Genomic DNA, 27,980 nt, shown 5'->3' with positions numbered 1-27,980 from the left:
TCAGGATTATTATTAACTAGTTCTTACAATTTATATTAACCCATTTCTATTATTCTATATTTTACCACAAAGGTCGGGGCTTGTCACTTCATATCTTGCTTCTCCGGTGCCAATGGCATCTCCCTGACTCTGTCCTTTGTCTCCCCATATCTCTGTTTGGATTTCATGCCTGGGTCTATTCTGCCTGGCTATTGGAAATACAGGTGGGGCTTGCAGGCAGAGGAACTCTGGGAAGAGAGGAAGAAGGAGCAAGAAGAGAAGAAAGCAGTAGAACAAGGAGAGGAAGACATCAGGGGCCATTCACCCAGCTACACAGCCAGTCTCAGAGGAAGAGTGAAAGCAAGATATACAGAAGTAAGAAAAGAAAAAATCCCAGAGGCAAAAGGTAGACAGGATAATTTAAGTTAAGAAAAATTGTCTAGAAACAAGCCAAGCTAAGGCTAGGCATTTATAAGAAAGAATAAGGCTCCATGTATGCATTAATTTGGGAGCTTTGTAGTGGGCCCCCAAATGAACAAAGAGAAAATAGTCAAAGACAAAGTAGCCAAAGAGAAAAAAAGAAAAGAAAAAAGAAAGAAAGATAAATAAATAAACAAACAGAAATCAAACAGTAACATTTTGACATTTCGGTGTTCCAACGTGGGGTGAGGGTAAAAGAAAATAAAACTCAAAATTTTGACATTCAGGAGCCTAGTAGTGCCCGCTATCCCATAATTGATCACTGTACCACTTTCTAATACATACCATGTTGTTTCCTCGTTTTGGCATCTTCATATACTTCCCTACTAAGACCAGTTGGAAGCTTTAAAACAAACCTTTAAAAGATGATACCAGTAATATCCAATGTCCTGAGCTACCTTCATGCTTAGTCCTGTGCTCAGCTTTCCATGCATCACCTGAACCCCGCACCATGAACTATCATGCAGTGGCTATTGTTTCTGTCCCACATCACCACAGTCACCCCATTTTATAAAGAAAAAAGCTTACATCTTGGAAAAGCTAACTTAGTTTGTTCAAGGACACACAGCCATAACGCAGGAAAACAGAATTAAAACGGTAAAGAGCTCAATCTTGCACCGAACCCACTATGTATTTTTTGCATCAACCTCCTTTCTGCACTGGGCCTCCCAGTACAACTCAGAGTCCCTCGGTGGTGAGGGGCACTGAGAACCAATGGCAATGCACAACACTGGCCCCACCAGTCCAAGAAAGAAGAGACTGAAAAACCATGAGGCAGGCTCCCTGATCTGCCAGGATACAGCTCTCTCAGGCCGTCTGTCATGGTTCCGTGCCCTCATCCCAGAGGAGCCATCTTCTTCCAGAACACTGGTCACCCCTGCCTGCTTCCTACTGCCTCTCCTTTCCCACACCAATTAAACTGTCACAGTTGACCAGCTTGGAGACAGGTGAGAACAGAAAGGAATCTGGGAGAGGCAGAGAATTCAGGGAAGAGGGGCCCTCACAGCCCCAGCTGCTCTTCTGTTTCCTAGCAAATTGGTCTGAAGCCTGGTGGATAAACCAACAGGGATCCCCAGTGATTTTCCAAACCTGGCTGTTCCTCCATTAGTGTGGTCGGTGGATACAGCCAGATGCAGACCGGCAGCTGTTTGTATCTGTCTGAGTTCAATGGTGCCTAGGTTCTTGCATAGCACATGGGTCTCAGGTGACTAGACCAGTTGCTAATTGCTTGCACCCCAAATCACAAAGGAGGCTCTTTGCACTAATAACAGGTGGAAGCTCACAACCAGGAGAGATGCATAGAGCAAAGAACTCTCAGATCTGCCCAACAAGACACACTCTTATCCATGGCTCTTCTTTTCTGTGGGGCCTAACGTCATAGAAAAAGCTAGGAAACCCAAGGTCTCCCTTATGTTGTTTTTTGAACACTGTCTCTTCATGGCCAAAATCCCAATGCATTAGAGTATAAGACCAAAGAGAATGATGATGGGACTTGGTCTGTAGGAGGAACAGCATTTCCCTATTGATCGCTGTTCAACCTTTAAGTTCAAAGACTCTACTTCCTTGTGCTGGAAGAAACTGTAGAGAACCAGCAAAAGAACCAGGCTGACAGAGCTGAAGCCCTCAATATGGGATCCATGGACCAGTGCTAGGGTCCTTGGCAAATAAAGATTTCTGTAGTGACTATCCAATTCCCAAAGAAGGGTGTGCTTGACCCAAAACCCATCACATCCATTCTACACAATAAGATACACATATCGCCTTCTATGCTTCCACTCGCTGCTGTGCTGACTGCTGCTCACTCTTGCCTTCTCCAAACTGGGGTACCTGCATGCACACAGATGCACAGCCTTCTTTCCTACTTCCCCAGCCTCATCCATGTCGGGTAACAGATTGTGTTTGAAGGCCCCAGCAGGCTGCATTGCTGCTTGGTTCATGTCTCAATTATTGATGTAGCTCTTTACAAAGCCTGCTTGATTATTACTACGCATGCTATTATGGAGAGGGTATGGCCCTTAATGCACTCTTGGCTCATCCCCCCCCCCCCCTGCTGCTAAAGGAAAAGCACAGGTGGAAACTCCTAATTGCATCCACGTTCTTTTCACCTTTCTCTGCATCATGTCTCTGCAGTAGCTCAGGATATCAAGATCAAGTGTATCTCAAAATTGGCTACAGGTTTTCTCTGAATTTTCTGGCATGGAGTGAGGGTGGAGGTTACAGAAAGTCATCAGTTGCTGTTCCATCATGGTAAGGGCTCGAAACACAGGACAGAGTGTTCTCATGAAGGGATGCAAACACTAAACGTCTTGTGTCCTGCCTACAGTTTTTTCCCTTGTGTGATGACAGGAGAAAGGAAGCTTGGGTATTTTCCATGCAGAAAAAGGTTTGAGGAAACAGCTCTAAGGAAGTCTTTGACGGCATAAGATTATCATCGTTTTCCTATTTCTGAAAATATCTGCATGCTGGTCTCCATTTTCAAACAAAGCTTGTTGCTACACTAACCCGAACTGCCAAGTTTCCATGCAAACCCCCAAAGCCCCATGACTGAAGTAAAGCCTGCATTGGGCATCTGGGGAGAAAGGCCCAGACACACTTGTGTTGTTTTTGAAGGGACGACAGTTTAAGAACTACCAGGAAACAGGTTGATGAAAACAGTGGTCAGGATTTATCTATGCCAACTCTACTTTATATCCATTTTGTTAGAAATTAAGCCAAGCTTTGTATAAAGTGCCCATTTAGCAAAGTAAGTCGGAAAAGTTTCCAATGATCACTAACACTTACATTAGTATTAATCAAGTCTGTTCTGGTCAAGATAATCCACTAGCAGAATGGAGAGATTTGGGCTTCTCATAAAGAATTTGACAATTGAAGGGGGTTGTGCTTGCTTCCATTTATGTCCTGGAAAATACTCGCTTGTGACTTAGCAACCATGTTTAAAAAGCTCTTGCAGTCCTTAAACAAACAGAGGAGTATGTTTATGGGGTTCTAAAGACGTTATTTTCAGAAATGACGTAGCTTTGGGGCTTTACTGTAAGTCATGGTTGAATTATTACTGTTGCATACAGTACTTGCTTAAGGGAAAACAAGGAATTCAATTAAGTAGTGTTTGAAAACCTGCTTTATGAGAAATTAGCCCTGGACACATAGAGACCAAGGTTTCTCTGTGTTGGAGGGAGAAGGAGCCCTTTTGGAGGGCGGGGTTGGATTAGCAAGAGTTAAGAACATTTCCTGGCACCCCTGGAGCTGAGCTAATTCAAGGAGAGAAAGAGAGAGTTTAGAGTGGAGGTTGAGAACAAAATCTGGCCTGCATAGGTGTTTTGCTTGGCTTTCTGGGCACTTTGAAAGTTTTATGGCAGCAGCCAGTATTTTTAAATTAGAGATACAATTTGTAAGGCCAGTTTTCTCTCTTCTCTTTAAAGCATCACAAAATCTGACCACACTGGTCTATTTCTGCTTGAGAACAGCAGTTAGATCTACTTTAGGAGACACCCAAGATCCCAGCACCTCATGTTCCTCATCAGATCTACCCAATCCATTTCGAACAGCTCCTAATAGTAGTCTGTATGAGCTTGGGAACATCTCATGACAATACGGACTTCTTGCGATGGCTATTCTCTATTGTCAGCTTGATGAGGTTTAGAATCACTTCTGGGCACTGTGTCAGGTATTATCTAGATTAGGAACCTTGAAGTAGGAAGTGGGACCATACCTTTGGTTGGGCACCTGAACTGTATAAAATGGAAAAAGAAGGCAAGCCCTGGCATCCACTGCTCTCAGCCTCTTGACTGTGAATGTGATGTGACCATCTGCTCCAAGCTCCTGCTGCTTCCCTGCCATGATGGAAGACACCATGAAATGGTGAGCTGAAATAAACCCTCTCTCCCTTGGGCCACTTTCTTTCGGGTTATTCTATTGTAATGGGAGCAGGGGGAATGAAGGTACCTCTTAATCCAGGAAGACTCATTTTCATATACAAAAATTGAAAAGTACACGCTTGCCAAAAATCAGCCAGGAAACAGGATTTTTAGATTTTCTTAAAATTTTGATGCATACATCAAAGTACTGATTTTGAATGTTGGGTCGCTGGGTCAGTATGTTATAAAGTCAAGTCATGAGACAATGCTGGAAATGAAACATTTGTTTTATTTTGTCTGTAATAACTATGACATTGAGATGAGTATGATACAGGACAGACATATGTCTCAGATAATGTTTGTTTAACCATAGAAACCTCTAGTAGGGTGGGAAGGACAAGGTGGAGAAAATAGCCAAATTCGCTGTCAGACATGGTAGACATTTCTTCTAGAGACCTACAGTACATCCTAAACATCCTAACAGACATTTCCTTAAAACCAGACCAAAAAAGTGACACCAAATAGTAATTAAAATACTGATAATTAATACAATTCAGATTGATTACATTTGACTTATATTATGGAAACTGTAAAATGTAACTTTTAATATTTTCTATGGAAAAGGGGACTCAAAAAGACATAGAGTCCAGGAGAATCACTAAGAGACACTGAACAAATACTGGAACAAATGCCATGGCTTGGATGTTGAGGTCAGAGGACAACTTGTGGAAGCTGCTTACTTCTTTCCACCATACACATCCTGGGAACCAGATTCAGGTTATAAAGTTTGGCAGCAAGCATCGTTACATGCTGAGCCACCTCACCCGTCAGTCCTCTTTGAGTTTTTGAGAAAGTCTCGTATAGTCTACGTTATTCTGTAACTCACTGTGTAGCCGAGGCTGGTCTTGAACTCCTTCTTTCTTGCCTCTACCTTCTATGGACTGCGATTACAGGCATGTAACACCATTGCCTAGATGAAGGCTTCTCAACCACTGCTCTTAGAGGCTGAATTCAAGACAGAGTTTTGAATTCAGTTTCATTTACTGAAAATAAAAATCATGAGGCCAATATGTAGACAATAGTAAAAACTCTCTTCTTTGGGATTATTGGAGGAGATTTTGTCTGTTGCTTCAAAATCTTTCCGAGAGACAAACCTCCCACTGTAAGAAGTTGTATTTCAGCTCATTAGCCTCCAGCAGTTAGTGCTGGTGGAGCAGCAGTTGAGAATATATCGCCTGGTGAAATCTCTGTTAGTTTGTTTTGATCCTTTTGAAGCCTTGACTGCCTAACCCATAAAAATACATACAATTTAAACATCATGGTGAGAAAGACATGGACTTACCCATGGTATTCAAAATTTCCTAATGCCAGACATCATAGGCACTCAGTAGATTGATTAGTTTATATGTTTAAAATCAGAAGTACATAGATTCCAGCCTGTCTGGTACTGTGATGAATCTGGAGGCCAATGTCCCCATGCTCTACTCCTCCTCCACTAGATTTATATACTGTTTGCCCTAATATGTGCACAAGTGCATGTAGACACACACACACACACACACACACACACACACACCCCTCCCGGTTTGTTTGAACAATGACATATGCATCAAAAAGTCCCAAGGACATTCTAACTGCAAAGGATTCTATTTTTAAATCAAAAATGACTCATCACAGGTCAGGGTCTTCTCAAAATGACAATTTGTCATGCTGTTGGGACAGAGGACAAAGGGTAAAAGACAAGAGAGAGGTCACGTGCTCTGTAGCTCACAAGCCCCACCATGAAGCTGTAACAGCTGCTGCTATCTAGTGCCGCTCTGGCTGGCCATGTTGTCATGAGCACTGCCCTTTTGTTTGCATTACAGCATTCTGAGCCAGTGCTTGTCTCTAGCTGACTCTCACCTTGGCCTTCAGCTCTCTTTGAATGTATGTCTCCTATGACTTTGGGGACAGTACTAGGGCCAGGATAGGAATTGGAGAGAAGATCCAAAAGCTTGTGCCATAAACACAAGGTAATTACAGAAGACATGGGTAAGACATGTCTTAAAGGAGGGGAGGTCTCGCCGGGTGGTGGTGGCACACGCCTTTAATCCCAGCACTTGGGAGGCAGAGGCAGGCTGATCTCTGTGAGTTCGAGACCAGCCTGGTCTACAAGAGCTAGTTCCAGGTCAGGCTCCAAAACCACAGAGAAACCCTGTCTCGAAAAAACAAAAAAACAAACAAAAAAAAAAAAAAAAGGAGGGGAGGTCCCTTTGTTTACCCTCAAACAAAGTCATCTCTTCCAATGTTGCCGAAGTGCTAAGCTGGTGCCAGGTTATCCACAGCGTTCCTTTTACGTTCTGGAGGGTGGTGAGGAGGGCAGAAAACATGCACTCTAATTTTGAAGGGTGGAGTAAATGTGGATTTATAAGCATAGTTAGGAGACAGTATTTTCACAGGGAAAACAAATTAGCCATTGGGTACAGTGTTCTCCAAAGCAATGCCTTGCAAATGCCAAAGAGGCAAAGCCAATGGACCCAGCCTTGTCAACTTTCCACAACACAGCTGAATGCTTACGGTTCCTTGATTCTGAAATGGGGGGAAACAACACAAACTGCCCCCACCCATGTTCCTGTGTCTGGGTTTAGTGTTTTCCACCGAGGATTATCTCTGCTTTCTCCTGGCCAGAAGTCTGCACTGTGATGAAGGCCCAGGTCCAGAGTTAGCACAAAAAAAATCAATATGCTTTGCTTTTCAGTAGGCAATAAATGGCGAGACAGCTTTGCTCACGACTTAAATTTGGTAGAAAGGACCCAAAAGATCAGGGAGAAAAGAGCTTGCAGAGCTCTAATTTCAGACTGTAGCTTTTCCTGCCTGGATTGGTGACCCTGAGCAGGACACTGAACATCTACTCAGCTCTAAAAGGCAGGAGGAGAAACTCTGAGAGACAAATAAAGTAAAACTAATGTTACAACACCCAAGAATAGACCCTGTCCCCTAAATCCACCAACATGGAAGTAAAACCATGTAAAGAAGTTGTCTCCAACCCTCTGTGTCTTCCCCACCTAACTTTTCTCCAGGTTTGTCCCCAACTAAAGGAGAGGATGTTGAGATACAGGTACCAAGTGATTTTTAAGACATGACATCATATGTTTCTATATGAAGAACTGGTTCAAGAAGTCCCTATGAGTAACAAAACCATGTATCTTCAAGTTGCTTATATGAAACATTGGAACATTTACATATAGCTTAGATATATCCTTCCATACACTTTACATCATCTCAAGATTATACATATTACTTAATACCATATCAATGTTGTATTAGTAGTAGCTGTTGTATAGGGAATAATGAAAAGCAAAATATATTTGTGTATGTCTTGTAAAAATAAGGTCCTCCTTTCATGCTGTATTCAATTCATAGTTAGTTTAGTCCTCAGATACAGAGGGCTAACTCTATGCCCAACTGGTCTTTGCTATCAAACCTGAAATGTCTATTTCATTCATTTCTCCTACTCCTAACAAAACTACTCAAGGTAAGCTCATTCTCTTGACACTTGCAGATGCCGTCTGAGTGGGGACACAGAGACTGTCTTAGCACTGTGGAGGAACCCTTGAGAAACAACGTCAACCCACTGTTACCTATCTAAGAGAACCGGCACCCTAAAGCCACCCACATGGAAGTAGACATATAACGAAGGTGCCTCCATCTGTCTGCATCCTCACTACCTGCCTTTGCTTCTAAGTTTATCCCCATTAATGAGATAATGAGATCATGGCCACATCAAAAACTCGATGTAGAAAGGTTGGGTTAGCACTCCTGACACATCACAGAATTCTAAGGCTCCATGAGAGGCTAGATTCTGGAAGGGAAGGAAGCTCCATTGGGAGCTATTTAAGGCGTCTACCCTGAAGGCGGCCCCTCTTCCTCATCTCTCAGAACCTGAGCTCCTCCACCATCTGACTCTATTCTTTCAACAGCTGCTGACTCTCCTGTTGTGTTCCCCCTCACAGATGTGCAGTGCTGTTCCGAACACCCTGCCCTTGAACTTTCCCTACCCGTAATTTTCCAAACCAATGCCTGGCAATAAAAATGTCACCGAGGGCTGGTGAAAATTGTGTGGGGAGTATTTTTAAAAAGAGGAGACGAAAGAGATACTTTGCACACACAGTGATTTGTGTTGACTTCTTCAACAAAGGTTAAGTGCATGCTGTGCCTTCTCAAACAGAGCAAGAAGGTGGAATGCAGGAGCTAATTATTAAGAAAGCTACCTAGAATGACTGATCCATTAAAGGAAGTAAGAATTAAGATATGCCCAGGCACTTTCTCCCTATGTTCAAACTACCCAGCTGGTCATGTTGAGAGACTCATGACCTATGCTGTCCCCACATCCCTGCCAAGTGGTTGGCCAAGAGATTGGGCACACTGGAGGCACGAGTCCACACCTGTCCATGATGATTTAGAACAAAGGTGATGAAGGAATCAGGCTATCTTATGTCATTTTTAAGACCTTCCTACAAAACTTTTAGGCGCCAACTTTTCTTACACTCTGCTAGTCGAATAATATTTAAATATCATGCAACATGATGCAAAACTGTGAAACAGTAAATGCTGCAACTCTGCAAGGATGAAAAGATGTATTCAGACAGAATACCAAATAATATGCACAGCACAGTAGGTATATGAGTGGGTGAGAATCCTCCCTTGGAAGGATTCCTCTGGGAATGAGGAGCCTTGACAAACAACCATCAACTTTCCTGTGGCCACAACAGTTATAGGTGGATGGCTGGTGACAAGACCTCCCAAGCACTATCTGCTGTAGACTTGGCTCTCAGGATGAGAATGGGGATATGGAAGATGAAAAGATGAAGGCAGAGGACGTGACAGGGCAAGGGGAAGCAGCTCCCAGTTTTACAACATCTGCACCAAGCTCAAGCTCTTTCTGTGACTTCTCTAATTTGGAAGTTCACTCTTGACACCTGTAAGCAACAGCAGGGTGGAGGTACAGGGTGGGGCTTTTTATTGCTATTTATTTACTTACTTACTTATTTATTTATTTATTTATTTTGAGATAGGGTTTCTCTGTAGCTTTAGAGCCTGCCCTGGAACTAGCTCTTGTAAACCAGGCTGGCCCCAACTCACAGAGATCTGCCTGCCTCTGCCTTCCGAGTGCTAGGATAAAAGGCATGGCCCCCACAGTCTGCATGAGTTGGTGGGGCTGTAGAATGAGATCCTGGATCCACTGCTTGTTGGCTATGTGGCTGGAAGCAAATTTCGAGTTCCAGACTTCTAACCAGTAAAGTGAGATTGATAAAACTCCACACAGGGTGTTAGAAGAAGCTACTGAGCTTATATGTGATGTGCTTAGCACACTAATTCATGTACAGCACAGCAATGAGAATCCAAATTCCCTTCAGTCTTTGGTTAGCTTTCAAACTTGTGTGTATGTGTGTGTGATTAACGTGCATATGTCTGGGTGGATATTTGCATGCAGATGTTTGTGCGCACACGTGTGCACATGAATGTGGAGACCACAGGTTGAAATAAGGTAGGCTCCTCCACTGCTTCCCACTTTACTTTTTGAGATAGAATTAGTCATTAAACCTGGTGCTCACAGACATGACTAGAGTACCTAGGGACCCATTATCTCATCTACCCCTTAGCACAGGGTCTACAGACACAGGGCACCTCGCTCAGATTTTATTAGTGCTGGCAATCTGAACTTAGGACCACGTGCTTTTGTGGCAAGCATCTGAGCCATCTCCCAATCCCGATTCTTCCCCATGGAAAGAAAATTTATCAGATGAAGGAGAAGAGGTCAGGATATCTAGGAAGGAGAGTGGCAGGTAAAACTGCAAAATAACTAACAGGTTGGCCTGAAGCACTGGGTATCTGAATTAAAATAGTGTCTGTTGTGTTTCCAGAAACTATGGAAACAATCTGGTGGGTTTGTATTGCAAATCTACATAAAATTATCTGTAACCATACCTAATCATAAGCACTGTCGCTACCTGGGGATTTAAGTTTTCACGTTGAAGCTGTGAAAGTGAATGACTGAGTGATGAATGAATGAATTAATTAATTAATATAAAGTGAATAAATAAAATTTATGAAGACTGAAAAGAGTTTATTCTCTGTCAATGGAGCACTTGGATAGGATGCACTACAGAATCTGTGCTGTAGTTCCCCCCCTTTCCTAATGTCCATCTCACTCAAATTGCAGGGCTTAAACCAGAAGCCAAGAGCAAAAGCTGGCAAAGCCAGCAGGCATCCCCAACTGTGCAGCAGCCATTCTGGTACAGCTAGAGTCATTAAGGAGGATTTTAACAATGCATAACCTTTCCGCTTCACTCTGCTAACAGCAGGTGGTATGCCTTTCAGAACTGAGGCTTCTTTGAAGTCGCCAGTGAGCAGGACCTGACCTTCATTTCCAGTATATGCAGCATTAAATATTCATAATCCACGTAACCGAAGCATAAGAAGGAGCAGCATTTAAGCATGAATCAAAGGAATAAATATCTCCCCACATGTGAGTCACCATTTCCCAGAATGCCACTGGAAAAATGCAAATGCACAGAGCTTTGAGAGCTGCTGTTTCTTCCAACTTTCTTTTAAAAGAAAAAAGGAAGCAGTAAGGACTGCTGCCTTATGCCCGCCATGGGTCCTACCTCTCACGAGGACATTATGAGGTCTCCCACCCCTTATTATTCCAGAAGTATTACTGATCTGGTGACACAACAGTGATATTAACACTCACAGGGAAGTGAGGAGCACATTTGACTTAGCTGTACAATTTTAAAAATTATTTAGTGTATATATATATATATGTGTGTACATGTTTGTGTGTGTATGATATGTGTGTAAGTATGGACAGATATGTGCCACAGTACAGGTGTGGGGGGGTCAGAAGAACTCTCGAGAGCATGTTCTCACCTTCCATTATGTTGAGGCAGAGTCTCTCTTGTGTCTGATACTGCACTGTATATTCCATGCCAATTGACCCGTGTGCTTCTAGAGGATTCTTCTGTCTCCACTTCCCATATCACCACAGGAGTACTAGTTTTACAGAACCACATCACCACATCTCTTTAAGATGGGTTCCAGGGATTAAATTCCTTTTGTCAGCCTTATGTAGCGATGCCTTTCTCTTGCTGAGGCATCTCTGTGGCGTCCAACTGTACGCTTTTAAAAAGTCTTTGCTTTATAGAAATCAGGGTGCACAGGAGAAAGAGTACACACAGAATTAGAAGGCGGGGCATCTGGAGAGCATAGACCACTGAAGGATGGGATTGCAGGTCTCACGAAGGAACTGATATTTCTTCCATCCCAATAAGATCTTGCTATAACACTCCCTTTGTCTGAATCTTTCCAGTGTCTTCCACTGGGATAATGGAGTACCCTTTGAACCCATTTTTAATGTGATTCTCTTTATCTGTTGACTTCAGGACAATATTGTGGAACTAAATAGTCATCACTGGAAATAATTCAAATGGTTCTTTCCACAGAGATCACATGAAGAAAATGAAGATCCAAAGGGGGTATTTGCAAAAATATCACTGAACAAGACTTTCTTGGGGATCTGTCTGTCTTGGACTAAGGACTGAAAGTTCAGCAAAGATGTGTGGAATATTGTAGTCGATGATTTTCCATAGGTGAGCAAGATGACAAATTACAATTACAATCACACCTGTCAATCACAGTCTCCCCTCAACTGAGTTGCCTTTCCACTGTGACTCACTAAGGCACAATAAGAATCTGCTCTGCTTGCCCATGTGGAAGGTCTAACTCAGCCCATCTGAGAACAGTCAACTGAGTCCACCCGGGACTGTTTCATAAGCTCATCTGCCTCCTTTGCAGAACTCTTTTTAAATCTTTTACAATTTTTCCATGTGTGTGGCTTCCGCACGTGTGGCGTACTTGCAAGCAGAGATCAGAAGAGAATGTCAGGTGTCTTGCTTTGTCACCCCCTGACTTAGTCCTTTAAAGCACGGTCTCCCACCAAGCCCAGAGCTAAGATGGCAGCCAAACAAGCCCCTTTTGATTCTCCTGTCTCCATCCCCCAAAGCTCTAGAATTACAGGCACATGGGACCATGCTCAGTTTTCCAGGAATGTTTTGGTGACATAAGCTCAGGTCTTCATGCTTGCTCAGGAGATACTCTTACCCACTGGGTCATCTCCATGACCTCTCTTTGCACTTCCCAAAGGGCCAGGTGTGGTAAGCTTTGCATCCAGTTTCTGTAGCTGGGACATTTCCAGTCTACCAACTGGGTGAAGACAGGTCTGTCTAATTGTAATGAGAAAATCAATTTTGCAAACCATCTCAATCCAAAGAGCATTACTCTTGATTTATTTATTTGTAGAAGGTTAACACTAATACAAATTCACCTCAAGAATACCAGGTATTTTTTCCTAGGGCAATGACTTGCTAATATGTTTAAGTGAAATTTAAGCTCCTTTTAAGATAGTCAGCCAAGTTATTTCTATTAAATCAGTAGCTGTTTAAAAGATAGACTTCAAGAATTTGCCTTCTTCTTTCTCATGCTCATTCAATTTGTAGTTTGTATTTAGAGTTTTATCTCAACTCATTCACAACACTTGATTACAACTGGATTAATAGTTTACATTGGATATTCTGACTATGCCTAAGACCTAATACTAAGACCCTTTAATAAAATTCCTTATACTGTGGTGACCCCAACCAGAAAATTTTCATTGCTACCTACACCATAATTAATTTTGCCACTGCTATTAATTTTAATGTAAATATCTGATATGCAGAGATTCTGAGGTAACCCTTATGAAAGGTTTATTTGGGCCCAAAGGGGTAGCGACCCACAGGTTGAGAACCATGTCTCTAGGCTTACCATAAAGTTAGCACTATAGATTTTATTTTATTTCATCTTCTTAAACTGAGCATGCCTAATGGATCCCCTGGAAAGATGGATTCTCTATGTAGGCTGCTTATTGGCTTCTCCACAGGTTGGAGTCTTTTAGGCTATAATCTCAGGCCAGATGAAGAGGTAGAACTGAAAAGCAGAGTTACGTATGTAGCGACTGGTGTTCTGCTAAACTAAGTCTGTTCTAACAAACCACACAGTTTGCTTGGTTAGGAGAGGAGAGAGGCTGACACCTTACGAGGGCTTGGTTAGCATCAATGCGGAATGAAGACAATCTTGTATCTAAGATCACTGGCATTTTTGCTGGGGAAAGTGAAAAACAGAACTAAAGATCAGCCTTGGTACAGACTCTTTGCATGACCCTAAAAGAACCAGAATCACAGAGTTTCTAGCATCAACCTCAGCAAGACTTAGCAGAGTCAGGACTAATCCCAAACGACTGGAGGCTGGCGAGACATCAGCAGAGAGCATCCACTTAGGAGAACAGCATGCTTTGCCATCCTCTCCCGTGGAAGACCAGACTCTAAAACACCTAAGATTGACTCCCAGTAGACACAATTTAAAGAAGACACCGTCCAAATCCATCTACCAGCAACATTTTATTTCCATAGCATACAAAGGGGCAGAAAGGGAGACGAGGGAAAGGCAGGCATGGCCGAGGCATCTGTCCTTTTAGCAGAGCTCCACACTCACCTTCGCATGAGTGTGTGCTCTCTCTGGGACACACAGACTACATGTTCGAACCTCCTTCCTAAGCCCCAGCACGGGTGGTGGCAGGGTTTGTACCCCATGACCCCTGGAGAGAGATTGGAGAGAGATGACCAACGGCTTAAGAGTTCTAGTTCACTTCAAATGTGGTCCAGAAACTCTGAGTAAATACAAGAAGAGGCCTTACCTTAACACCAAGACAACTGGAGTCTTCCAGACTGAATTACGTTCTTCTTTTTCTTGACTAGGGATTTCAGATGAAATAAATATGCACAACCTTGTCCCCTGAGGATGTCTAAAGGACCCAGGGCTCAAGACAGGTGAGGGTACACCCTGTGTCTGAGGTGGGCTAAGAGACTCCTGAAGGCCTCATACTTGGCAGATTCCAGACATGGATGAGTAGACATGTTTCTTTTATTTTCTTGGATGTGACAGTTTGGCCTCTAGAGCCAAATGTACAAAATCCCCTGGCTAGTGATCAGATAGTTCTGGGAAATTCAGAATTTAGGTGTGCCATGGGGAAAAAAACACTAAGTTCAGAATTGCGGCATATCTAACAACTAGCAGGAACACAAGGCAGGTGTCCCAGGATCAAAGTCTAGGGTCTACCCAGAATTAATATTAGAGGAAAGAAAAACAGTCTCAAGGTATTCAGCGAGGCTGGCAAGCTCAAGGGCTCTTTTTCTTGGCTACAGCTGTCAAGTTTGTGTCCAAACAGACAAGCAAATTCATCCCCAGATCTGTCTGCTTCAGATGCTGTCAACTTTGAGATTGCAGTAGGATAGCTGGAACGAGTGATGCAACCAGTAGTGGTACCCACAGCATTTAACGGTAGCCATGGTGACTGGTCTCATCCACCTCCCAGACAGCCATCACCATCTGTGAACTATGCTTACCCTGGAGCACCAGATCACTAAACAGCCAGTCGAAGGGTCTGCATGAGCACTGTTCTCTACAGGTTCTCAGAGAGCCACAGACCTGTCTCTGGGTTTCCTCATGAACAGCCTCAGCCCATTTCCTGCTTTCCTTCCATAAGTGAAGAAACACAGCGACCATTGCTTCAGCTGCATATTCTATTGGCAGGTGAAATCCTAGAGCAGGGTTTTCCAGTCTATGTTCCCATATGACCTAAGCCTGGATTATAAATAGATCCTATGACCGGGACTAGAATGGCTCAGACTCATCTCTTGGATTCTGTCACCTCTCCCAGAGGTTTCACATTCCCATGAAAACCTTCTTGACTTCTTGGCATCCTCAGTACAAATACTCCATCAGGAACTAGCTCATTACAAACAAATACCCAGCAATGATGCTTGGTCCCCAAGTGCCTCTCCCTCCCATAACAGCATAATAGCCTTCCTTTCGAGAGAATGTTTTCCCATTCAGAAATGCGACACAGAGCAGCCCTGCCTTCATCCAAGCCTTCAGCACGCAGGAGATTCTTGCAAAGGCCAGTGTTAATTAAGTACATCAATGTAAGGGGTCACAGTTGACCTAGAAAAATGGGCAAGACAACATATATGCATACTCACTTTGATGAGTCTATGAAGTATATTACAAGGGCACCAATGCTGAGAGCAAAGACTAACACGACCTGCAAAAGAAGATAAACATCCCATTACTTAAGGGCTGGGACCAGAATGTCTGCATTTCTGATTGACAGCAACGATTGGTTGAGGCACAGTGCTTACGACCTCCAGAACCTGCTTCCGTATCTCCTGTGCTCAGGGGCCTGTGACAATTTAGAAGATGGCTCTTCACCCAGCAGTGGGAACAACCTTGTTCCTGGCCAATAGGGGTCAGGGCAGACTTCTCCATGCCACGTCTTTGATTTTTCTTATCTGGCCCTGCCACCTCAAGGACCAGCTTCTCTACAATTGAAGTCAATAAACTTCAAAGGGAAAGAGAAAGTACAAAGACTTGGGAGGATGTAGTCTTTCCTCCTCTACCTGCCCTAGGACTTAAAGGGAATGATCACTTCTAACAGCTTGGTTGAGCTAGAAAATAAACCCATTTTAAGTGAATTCTTTAGTGGCCTTTGGGAAATTTACCAACCTATGTGACACCACTGTGATCCAGTTGCAGAACATTTTTATCATCTCAATAAGATCTTTCGTGCTTGTGAAATTAATAATCCCTGCTCTAGCCTCTAGTCGCAGACACTAATCTGCTTTCTGTCACTATGTAAGAAATATCCATTTGGAAAGCACACATTTGCTACTACAGATGTCTCTTTGAATGTGTAAGTGTGTGTATATTTGTAGCTATGGGTATACACACACTTCTATATAGATATAAATTTTCTCGATTCAATGTGTGCTTATAGGATTTCTCACGTATTAAAAGGTAAATGATTTAAGTGCAAAAAAGCCAATTAGGTCATCCATCTGGCCAATTAGTTATATGACAATCTCTAAGACGTTATGCGCTCACTCAAGATCAATCATTACGAATACAAAAGACAGTTTTGGCATCTCCTTCAACGTGCACCTGCTACATAAAAGTCCACTGAACGGACATGTAACACATCAGGCTGCTACTGACACTTCTGTCCTTCACCCAAGGTTCCAATGTGTTCATTTCATCTTTCACGGAGGAGACAATTACTGCAAATAAAAGATGGTACCATCAAAACAGATGATAACAGCCAACAATTAAGGCTGAGATTAGAAATGAAACATCATCACCACACACAATGCCTGCCTAATGCTCAAACCCAGCCCTTTAGATATACTCAAATCCTAAAAAGACTGCAGGGAAGATCCTTAGAAATGTCAATCTCTGCAAGCCACATGAGAAAACTGGGCTGGCATGGGATGATGGACGGAAGTTAACTCCACCATCTGCAAAGACAAGGCATGATCAGGCTGTGGTGCACTAGTGTGTGTGTGTGTGTGTGTGTGTGTGTGTGTGCGCGCGCGCACGCTTGTGTGTGTGTAAGAGGAAATCTCACACTCCTGTGTTTTTCTGTGTATGCTAATATGGTTGATAAATAATGCAATGTGCATGTAATACTCATTTTAAACACTATAAAACTCCATGAAAGCATAGAAGAGAGATATCAGCTGGCTACACACTGGAAAATGGCTGGGCACAATACAAGGAACACAGTGTCCTCAACAACTGTGAGCATTTCTTTCTGAAGAAGCAGTGAGAGTACTACACAACTGGGGTCTGTTTCCCTCTTCAGCTTTGCTTTTCCAATCAAGGCTCCCACGACACAAAAGCAGCTCCCACAGCCTATCCGCAATCACCAGTGCCCAGCTCCCATGCACTCGCTCTTGGCTGGCCCTGCCTCTTCACATGGGGTTCATTCACAACTTGTTTGCAAAGGTATACAGGAAACAAACACATAAGCAGGCCTCCACTTTTCATTCTACAGCAAATAGCATCAGATTAATTTGGAGCTGAGCTGCTATTTTTAAGCCAGAAGCAGTTAGATCCCGGCCCTGACCTCATTCTCAGAAAGCTGCAAAGGGAAGGAGCATGATCCTAACAGAGGGGAGGGGACTCTTCATTCATAAACAGCAGATCGTGCACTGATCTCTCCCCACGTAATGCCATCTGTGCACGAAGGCTGAGCTTCAGCAGGGCTCACTAGACAGTCCTGTGCCACCAAATGCTACATGTTATTAAAGGGAAATCAAAAGTCCTTGCAAACGGCCCCCTCTTTCTGTGAGAAGTCAGTCTTAGCACTCCTGAGAAAGCTTGTTTTTCCCAGAAGCAGGATGACCAGAGTAACTGACACTAATTTGCCCCAGCAGCCTCCACGTGGGAATAATGAATCACTTATTTAAGCAAATCAATCAGTGACAAGAGTGTTTGGAATACACCCTGCTGTACTCTTAAAACTCAAACAGCAGCATTCTCAAAAATGGTAAGAGCCAAATGAAGAAGGGAGGAATATGACCCTCTACAGCACCTCTGCTGACTCCACCTAGGCTTGCATCCTGTGTCCTGCCAGGAGGCTTTCTCTCAGGGAGAATGGAGAATGCAGACTGTTCTGCCCACCAGGAGCCACTAACACCTGCCTACATGCGAAAAACAAAATAACAGTGCTGCTCAGCAGGAAGATGAACTGTGCATGTAGACTTCATACTTACTCATGTGTCTTATTACCATGTCAGGCTTGCGTACACTGTCATCCTAGACTTAGGTCATGCAGAAATGTGGCCATAAAAACGTGAGCTTGAGGGACTCGGAGACTTGTTACATGAGTCTCTCAAAACCACCAAAGCACTTGGGAAGGCTCGGCTTGCCCTCTTCCTCCAGCTTTCTATCAAACAGCAACATTCTTCCTCCTTCCCTCTTTCCCTCCCTCCCTCCCTCCCTCCCTCCCTCCTTTTCTCTTTTTTTCTCCCTCTCTCTCTAAAGTAAACAATGGCCAGTGAGTAAAGATACTTGCCAAGGAGCAAGTCTAGAAAAGCCAGCTAAAGTAGATGAAGTGAGCCCATTCCAGAAAGCTCTCCTCTAACCTCTGCGTCCGCGCTGTGGTGTGCGCCCATATAAGCACATCATGCACACACAGAGAATGATAAACAAGCCCTATGTGGCTACATAATTAGTAGTCAGTTATGTGTGGGGAGGTACAGAGAATGGAAGCTAAAGCCACTGACAGCGTACCATCAATCAAGAGACAGAGGAGGAGTTCGGGGAGCGTAGGGGCACTATGGGATCTTGTCTCAGTCTCTTTGTTCTCTAAGTAGTAGTTCTTTATTCAAGTTATGACTGCTCTCCTGCTGCTCCGGAAGCACAGAGCTACTGAAGATTCTTCTGCATGCTTCTATAGCACAGTGATAAGGAGGATGAATGTCCACAGGATAGGGAAAGATGGCACTAAACAAATCACAAGACCCTCCCTTTGCAGACAGCAAAATGCATGTGTTCTCCGGCAGCTAAGTCAGAATAACCTTTAAAACGACCAGCCTTTCCCGTGCAAGAGCCTATATGTGGTAATATGATCTAAAAGATCCTTTGCTCTATGCCTGGCATGACACATGTTCTGTGATAGCTGTGAACAGAGTTGGTGTAGCTCGTCTAACTCCTCATGGGCACTTCCATTTTGTGTGCATGCTTTGGCTGAATGTACAGAGGCAAATTATTTATCCGTAACCTTTTGTCCTGAGTCCACTCAAATTCCAGAAGAAGCTAATGCTGTCAAGAGAGGCCAGACCCCAGATAAGGACAATTATTCATGAAGATGAAGCTGAATTCTAGAATGCAGGTAACCATCTTACTAAAGCCAGATAGGTCCCAAAGGTAGTAGTGGGGATAGTTATGAACAGATCAGTGTCTCATCAGACCACTTTGTAGGTCTACATTGCAGAACAGGAGCTGGGACAAAGATGGAGCAGGGTTTGGGTGTATACCCAAAGGATTCTCAATCTTACCACAAGGACATGAGTCAACTATGTTCATAGCAGCATCGTTTGTCATAGCCAGAACCTGGAAACAACCTAAATGCTCCTCAGCCAAAGAATGGATAAGGAAAATGTGGTATATTTACACAATGGAGTACTACACAGCAGAAAAAATGACATCTTGAACTCTGCAGGCAAATGGATGGATCTAGAAAACATAATATTGAATGAGGTAACCCAGACCCAGAAAGACAAATATCATACTCACTCGTAAGTGGCTTTTAAACATAAAGCAAAGAAAACCAGCCTACAATTCACAATCCCAGAGAACCTAGACAACAATGAGAACCTTAAGAGAGACATACACGGATCTAATCTACATGGGAAATAGAAAAAGTCAAGATCTCCTGAGTAAATTGGGAACATGGAGGCCATGGGAGAGGGTTGATGGAGAGGGGAGAGGCAGGGAGGGGAGCAGAGAAAAATGTAGAGCTCAATAAAATAAAAAAATGATGGAGCAATGATAGGCAAGAGCCTACTCTGATTAGGACTGCTTTGTCATGCCCATCCCCTGCCCTCTATTGAAGCCTAAACCTCTTGTCAGTATCAGTAAGACAGACATGGGGTCATCTGGACCTTTTTACCCATGTCTTTTTCCAATGTGGCCATATTGAATAATATCTTTTCTTCTTTTGTTCAGTATTACTTGTGACTTTAACTGGGCTGAGCTTGCCTTCTTAGGGCTTCTAGAGACCAGACTTACACCATTAAAATCCTGCAGTTACAATACCAAATACTGCATCTATTTCCAGAGTTCCAGGTCCATTTGTTCAAAAGAAAGGAAAGCAACTTGATAAGCATCATTGGAACAATAAAATGTTAGTCATCTATTTTCAGAACCTGAAATGAAACATGACAAGTGTTTGCACCAAAGAATGTAGGAGGACACACAGTGTATTAAACCACACACACACACACACACACACACACACACACACACACAGTCTATCCTCTTTATCATGAGAAGTCTAAACATGAACCAAGATGAGAGTAAGCAAGATTGGCAGCCATCTTCCTGGATGGAAACACCAGCAGGCCATGAAGCTGGTTCAAATGCCTCGTGGGATGACGAATATCAGAAGAAATGAGAAACCAGTATGGATAATCATTATACATTCCCCTTAGTCACTGAAGCTGCAGGGAAAGGCAAATCCAGTGAAATGAGGCGGGCAAATAGGGCTCAAAGACTCCAAAATTAGCATAAAAAAGAAAACTTAGCAAAGAGGAAGGCTGGGAGAAAATTTGACTGAGGCCAACAAACAGGTGCAAAGGTAAGAGTACTCCGATGAACCATTTTAGTATTAAACAGCCCAGTCTTGCGGGGAGACTCCAGATACTACTAAGACATTGACACACGAGGTTATATGTAGAACTATACATAACAGAGCATATACAGAAAAGTCAATATGCAAATGATCCCAAATACCTGTGTTGTGCAATATGAAAGCTCAAATCCTTTATACATCATGATTATATATGTTATGAACTCTTTGATCTAATGATCTAATGCACTTTCTCCCTTGAAGAGGATTCTTTTTCTTCTTTCTTTCCTTCCTTCCTTCCTTCCTTCCTTCCTTCTTTTTTCCTTTTTAAAGTTTGTGCTGCTTTTTTGAGACAGGGTTTTTATGTGTAACAGTCCTGGCTGTCCTGGAACTCACTCTATAGACCAGAATGGCCTCAAACTCACAGGTATCTGCCTGTCTCTGCCTCCTGAGTACCGGGATTAAAGGTGTGTGCCATCACCGCCCAGCAGTGGAATCTTTCTTAATAAATTCTCTTATTCTGCTTGCTACCATCTACAAGTCTCTGTCCAATTCTTTGTTTGGGGTTACAAGAAACTGGCCCCTCCCTAGAGCCTGTAGTAGTATGAACACAGGTGACCAAGTGAAGAAAAGAGGCTCTGCAGAGAAACCTGAGACCTTCGATTCCAGTTGTCAGGTTTGTAACCGTCCTGGTAGCAGTGAAGAAAGGTTCTAACACACTTCAGTCCTCAGACTTCTAAGACAATGGCCCCTCAAGGAATTAGAATTTTCCCAGGAATCTTGCGATGGGTCTTGGTGCCAACTAGCCTGGGAGCTTGCCTCAGGAAAGAGAATTTGTACAGTTCTGACGACCTGTCAGAGATCCTTGCAGGACAGACGGGAGTCGAACATTCATGGGTCTGTGATGGGCAGGACCACACTGGACCAGGAAACTTCTTCCCTCACAGCAGCGCCTCAAAGATGAGTTGGGGAAAAAGGGGGTGCTGTATCTCCAAACATCTTTATTTGGTCCTCTTCCCACGGTGGCCACATCAAACAAAGCTCTTTTCTCTGATTTCACCGTTACTCACCTCTCTCCTTGGCCTACTGAAGAGCGGTATGGACCTGCCTTATTAGGGCTGCCAGGATGCTAGGTTTTGAACCTGACAACTCCAGTAACGGGCTGAGCCACAGGTTTTCAATGGTCCCATGAGAATCATGGGCCTTCAGAGGTAGATCTGGAGGTAGATCTGGATGGAGGGAGTCAGATCCCTGGGAAGCTTTCCTGAAAAAGCAGAGGCAGAGTCTCCCTGTAGGAAACTCAGCAGGCATAAATGCTTACTGACAAATCTGACACCCCAAGTTTGATCCCTGCAACCCACAAGGCTGACCTTCACCGGCATGCTGAGGCACGCATGTGCACTACACTAAATAAGTGCAGGAACGCCCTTTCTGGTAACAGAGAATCTCAAAACAAGGGGGGGGGGGTGATCCCCTCCATTTAAGTTAGGCTGATCTCAAGAATCTGACATGTGGCCAAGAGTGGGTGTTCAAGTCATTAGAGGAAACCACTTAGCTCAAGTCAGAGATTAATTTACAAATGTCACCTTAACAATTAGCCTATTAGAACATATGTATGAGGCCTGCAGGCTCCGAGAATCTGCTAGGCATGCTCCAGAAAGTCCAGAGCGGAGAAGGAATTAATTCCTCCCTAAGCGGGCGTTTGTACATTCTCCTCAGCTTGCAGCAGAACAAATGACCCTAATTAACGACGCTACGTGTTCGACGCTGAATCTGGCTACTGGTAGCAGAGACCTTTCTTGGAAAAAGGCAGTTTTCTCTATATGATGCTGAAGGCATGTGGCCTTTTTTTCTTATGGAGCTATAATTCATATATAATAAAATTAACTATGTACAATAAAATAAATAGATGGGGGATTTCTCAGAGCGAAGCAATCTGGGGACAGTTTGCTTCTAAGAGAGGGGGTGCATTCCAACATTCCACTGCAATGTTGGTACCAGTGAGTTTAAAAAGCTCAACAAACATCCCTTGACATCCCTTGAATGTTCTCATGCCTCAGAGCAAGAGAAGGGAAACATGAGGCCAAAGCAGGAAAATGAGGCTGACCTCTGCCCTCGGCAAGTGTGGAATCCGGAAGCTGAAATAAATCAAGAGTCTAGTGAATATAAGAAACATCTTACAGAGTTCTTGAGAGCATCAAGCACACAAGTATGCCACTCCCGTGCCACTCCCCTAAGTGGGAGAGGAAGAGAGAAGACGCGTGAAAACCCAAAAAAAAAAAAAACAAAGACTATCCCTGACATTCCAGGTGGGCCTGTGCTAGTGGACAGACTCCAGGAGTGAGGCATGATGGTCATGCAAGGTGAGCAGCAGGAACCCCGGGGGCTCACTAGGCCACATGCATGTGCTTAGCTCTTAGCAAGTCGTTTCATCTCCCTAGAAGTCTGTTTCCCAGTCTGTGAAATGCCAGAACTAGGAGAGAAGTGTGTTAGAAGAGGATCTTGGGAGCTCATGGAAGAATTTTCATCTGGAAAAGGAGGCACTCTTGCATGCCATCCTTATACCCTCGTGCATAATCACAATGTGGTGTGAGGACTACAAAGCCCATCACCTCTGTGCCCAAGGGTCTTCTCTCGTCACATCTCATGCACAGACTCCACGAATGCTCTGACTCACCGTGTTTGCTTTCAGCACTGAAATCGATGGCTTATGCAGTCCATGAGCTCTCCAACCTGAGATAGAGCTTAACTAAGAAGGGCTTGGAGGGGTCACAGATCAGCTCTCTCCCCAGTCCCGGCCTCAGCTCTGCCATCACGATAAAGAACAAGTCAGGTCTGCCCAACCTCTTCCTCTTATGCTTCTTTGAGTCTGAGAAAGCCTGCACATTTTCTATACATTTTAACCTCAGAAGTTCAGCCTGTATATCAGAGAGGTTTTTGTTGTTGTTGTTTGGTTTTTAAGGGAAAGGGGGGGTAAAAGTATTTTAATTACAAATCTGTCAACTACAGTAATGTTTCTCCATTCCTAAATCTTCAGTGTATTGCTTCAGTGGGTAGAATACTGATATTCCAAAAGGTACTTTTGGGATTAGAAATTTTAAAAGATTTATAGCGTATAGGACAGGTATTTTGACCAGGTTGTTTAAACGTCAAATGTCCCACCTGATTGTTTGACAAACTGCATTTGAGTTATGAATGAGTACAAACAAATATGATATAAATTAATTCAGTGGAAACCCAAGCTGCAAAGAAAGATGAAAAGAGAAATGTGTTCAAGAAATAAGCAAGTTGGGGTGAGATGCTGGGAATGGGGGGAGGCTGGGGTTGGGATGTATTGTATAAGAGAAGAATGGAGGACGAGGAGGAGGGGGGAAAGCCCCTTCTTCTTCCTTTGAGGAGTCATCATGCTGAGAACGCACAGGGCCTGGGGTGGGAGCAAACTGTGCTTTATTCACACTGAAGCTTTAGGTGTAAGGTTCGCTTTTCTCCGTGTCTCGTGATGCTACTAGAACCCAGGCCTTGAGCATGCTCAGTACACACTCCACTACCAAGCTATACCCCGGTCCCAAAGTCACACATAAAGTAGCCCAGCAGAAACGACTAGGATTTTACAGGCATTTTAAGGCATCTAAGGGAATGTAAAGGTTCCCCAAATGCACTTCTATAACGTCATAATGATCTGGAATATCAGGGCACAGGGGATCCTCCACCAATAGCTTCCAATTATAACTCTAGGATGGAACAAAAACAAAATCTCTGACTGCACGGAGGCATTGAAAACTCTGGCCCATTTCTTCTGGCTCTGTCTCAGACTCCTTCCCTCTCTAGACTTTAACTGCTGTGGACATTCAGCGCTTGTCCTTTCCCATTTGCTTCTCCCCCCCCCCTTCCTACCACAGGGCCTTTGCACATCCTGCTCCAGCCCAGAAGTGCCACTTCTCATAGGCTACCTAACATCAGAAATTAATTTCACCAAACACCACAGTTCACATTCCCTGCCTACTGGACATAAGAAATTACATGTAAGTACAGGTGCTTTGTCGTGGTCAGCAGTACGGCAATGGCATGTTTCTTTGCTCTCTTTTGATCAGCATGTCTCCCCTGTGCTGGACTACAAGTGCTCTGATGGCAGAGTACATGCCATGGGTTAACAAAACCTCCGCTCCATTATCGCTCAGTGCTCACTAAATAGATAAATACTTAGGAAAAGGATCGGAACACATCTGGAGATTGAATGCCCTGAAAACAAAAGAAGAGAAAGGTATGGATGAGACCCTAGAATGTGAAACCAGGGCAAGAGTGAGATGTGGCTCCAGGTGACACTGGACCCAGGGACCAGAGAATGGGAATGAAGCGCACCCTAGTGGAGGGGGTCAGAGATGCTGCATGCATGCCTAAGAACCTGTACACAGTTTGGAAGCTGAGGAACGGGGCTGAAGTCAAGAAGGCAGAGTAGAGGGTGACACCATCCCAGAATAGCAAGAAGTAGCCCATCAGGAAGCAGAGAGAGGATTTAATTGCATGACAGAATCCTCAAGAGAAAAGGTTTTAAGCAAGTATGGGAGGCAGAACATTCACTGGTCCCTCGGCCAAAAAGAGACAGCGAGGTCCAGAGGTGAAGGAAAGCGATATTAGGTATCCAGGAAAACAAATCAACCACAGTGATGGGAATACAGTACATTAAATGGAGACATAGAGAATGCAGATTTGGATGAAAACAAGGAATCTGAACATAAGACACAAAGTAATACAAATATCATGCATATGCAATAAATAATATACCAATGTGGGTGTATATAACATGTACATATATAACATACACACATGCCAGGGTCTTAGAGAGAAACTGACAGGTTGCTAATCTCAAGCGGTGGATCTCTGTATGAATATTTACTAATGAAGTATGTGCACAGCAATATATCTCTGTCTATTTTTAAGTCAGGTCACCTCAAAAAATGACAACAGATAAAAATGAAGGCCCAGAAAATGAGACTCCCTCTTAACAGAAGTTATGCAGAACAAGCTTCTTATAAATCAGACATCTGCTGCCGAGAGACAAAATGAGACGCAATAACAGGCTTTGGGGGAGGACACAGATAAATATGATAAATGTGACTAATACAGACAGAGGTGAAGGGTGTGAATTCATTTTTGCTTTAAATGTTCCCCAAAGAAGAATCTGGAACATCAATTACAAGCCAATTGCTTAATACCTTTCCCCTTCAAATCTGAACCTAATCCCAGGTTCAGATGAGAGTTTCTGCAAGTTAGTGCTCCCCAAACATGCAGGAGTGCTCATATATCCTGGCTTTGGCTACCAATAATCATGCCATTTTGCCAATATAGTGTGTTCCTCTAGGGAATCTATTTGTTACAACTAAATTTGAAAAGAAAAGAAAATGTGAAAAAATTGAAACAAAGAAAACTAATAGTAACAATGAGTCAGAAAATGTTCCCTAAACTCACGTCCTTCCTGAAATTTAATGTCATCACCTCATAGTACTTAACAGGGTGCCTTTTGCCTAATTTTACCAATAACCATTAAAACTGATGTCTAGGGAAGCAACATAAGATGTTCCACTTGAGGTCTGATGTTTGAAGACCTCTTTCAATCTAATTATTGAAAAATATGGGAAAAAAACCTTCCATCTGTTGATGAAGCTCCCACATCCTGGTTAATGAGTTTTGTGAGAAATTGCTTGGCTTTAGTGAATATGGGCTTGGCCAACCAGAATTTTAATTTAATTAGGTTTCTAAGATGAGAAATCTTCTATAGCCCTGCCAGGTCAACACATGCCACTCAGTGTCACCAAGGATTAAATTTACAGCCTTCTTTGCCCTACTTCTCAAATCTTGCCAGATTTTAAATTATATTAAAAGTAAAGCTGGAATTGAGCAGGGATTCAAATAGGTTTTGGGCCACTCAGGTTCAAAGGGGGCTCATTCACAATGGTTAAAAGATAAAAGCAGTCAAGTGCCTAAAGCTGTTGCACGCATGGACAAGATGAGACACACACATGCATCGGGAAGTTTTTAGTATTAAAGACAGGAAAGTTCCTACTCATTTCTGTTACTATGATAACCATAATGCCTAAAAACAACTTGGGGGAGGAACGGGTTTATTTCATCTTATATTTCCATCCTGGAGGGACGCCAAGGCAGGAACCTGGAGGAGGGAAGGGAAGCAGAAGCCATGAAGGAATAGTGCTTACTGGCTCATTCTCCACGGCTTGCTCAGCCTGTTTTCTTATGAACTGAGGAACACCTACCCAGGAGTGGCACCACCCACAGTAGGTCCTCCCACATCAATCATTAATCAAGAAAATACCCCCCCCCACACACACACACACAAACACACACAGACGTACCCACCACCAATAGATGGAAGCTATTCCTTAATTGAGAGTTCCTCTTTCCAGGCGACACTAGTTTGTGTCAGGTTGACAAAAACTACCCAGCACAGAAGGCAACCAATGCCAAAACACATTGCCTGGAGGTGTCATGCTAATTGAAAGAAGTCAGCCACAAAGGGACAAACACAGCATGTGATTCCACTCCCAAGAAGTCCCTTGAGTGGCCAAGTTCAAAGAGAGAGCAAGAAAGTAATGGTGGTTTGGGGGCAGGGAGTCACTGTTTGATGAGAATGAAGTTTTGATTTAATAAGATAAAGAGCTCTATGGGTAATGAAGATGACTATTGAGTTTACATATTCCTAATATCACTGAGATATGTACATATTAATTGGTCGATGGTTAAAATGATTAATCATATATATACATACACACAAACACATGTGTACATGCATGTACACACATATGTGTACTCTACTACATTTTTTTCTGAGCATCTATAATCTATATGCTAGTTGTATCTAGAAATGCGAGCAGAATCTGGAAATGTATTTATTTTGGAAAAAGTTACTCATAATCACTCTCCCATGAGAATCTAAGAATCCCTACTTTTGTTTTGTTTTGTTTTGTTTTTTCGAGACAGGGTCTCTCTGTGGCTTTGGAGCCTGTCCTGGAACTAGCTCTGTAGACCAGGCTGGTCTCGAACTCACAGAGATCCGCCTGCCTCTGCCTCCCGAGTGCTGGGATTAAAGGCGTGCGCCACCACCGCCCGGCGAATCCCTACTTTTGAATGCAATAGGTACCTATAAGAAATTTACTAGATGCAAGTGGCCCTTGCCCCTCCAGACATTTCATCTTGTCATCTAAAAAGCAGAATCGACCCACCAATAGCTACAAACACAGACGTGAATGCACAGCTTTCCTTTGTAGTCCCCTCCTGACCCATCCTAGGGGTCAGAGCTGGCTTTGAGTCTGCGGGGGAGCAATGCTCTGAGTGGAGGCAGAAGCACCTTTGTCTTTTGATAACCATAGCTAAAAATTTCCAGTCAT

The 27,980-nt window shown here is 43.4% G+C and overlaps 1 protein-coding gene across 30 annotated transcripts in view; it reads right to left on the bottom strand.

Moving 5' to 3' along the window:
- Positions 1-27,980, bottom strand: part of Kcnma1 (potassium calcium-activated channel subfamily M alpha 1) — a 729,767-nt gene that overhangs the window by 347,120 nt on the left and 354,667 nt on the right. For all 30 annotated transcript variants that reach the window (XM_041633822.1, XM_041633823.1, XM_041633826.1 and 27 more), the window contains exon 3: positions 15,431-15,492. In XM_041633822.1, coding sequence (XP_041489756.1) covers positions 15,431-15,492 — 62 coding nt within the window. The remainder of the gene's footprint in view (positions 1-15,430; positions 15,493-27,980) is intronic.

The sequence above is a fragment of the Microtus oregoni genome, unplaced genomic scaffold (genome assembly GCF_018167655.1).
Source record: "Microtus oregoni isolate MIOR12 unplaced genomic scaffold, Mior012 000045F_ref0000178, whole genome shotgun sequence".
In the NCBI taxonomy this organism is placed as follows: Eukaryota; Metazoa; Chordata; class Mammalia; order Rodentia; family Cricetidae; genus Microtus; species Microtus oregoni.
This window is presented reverse-complemented; position numbering and strand designations above follow the sequence as displayed.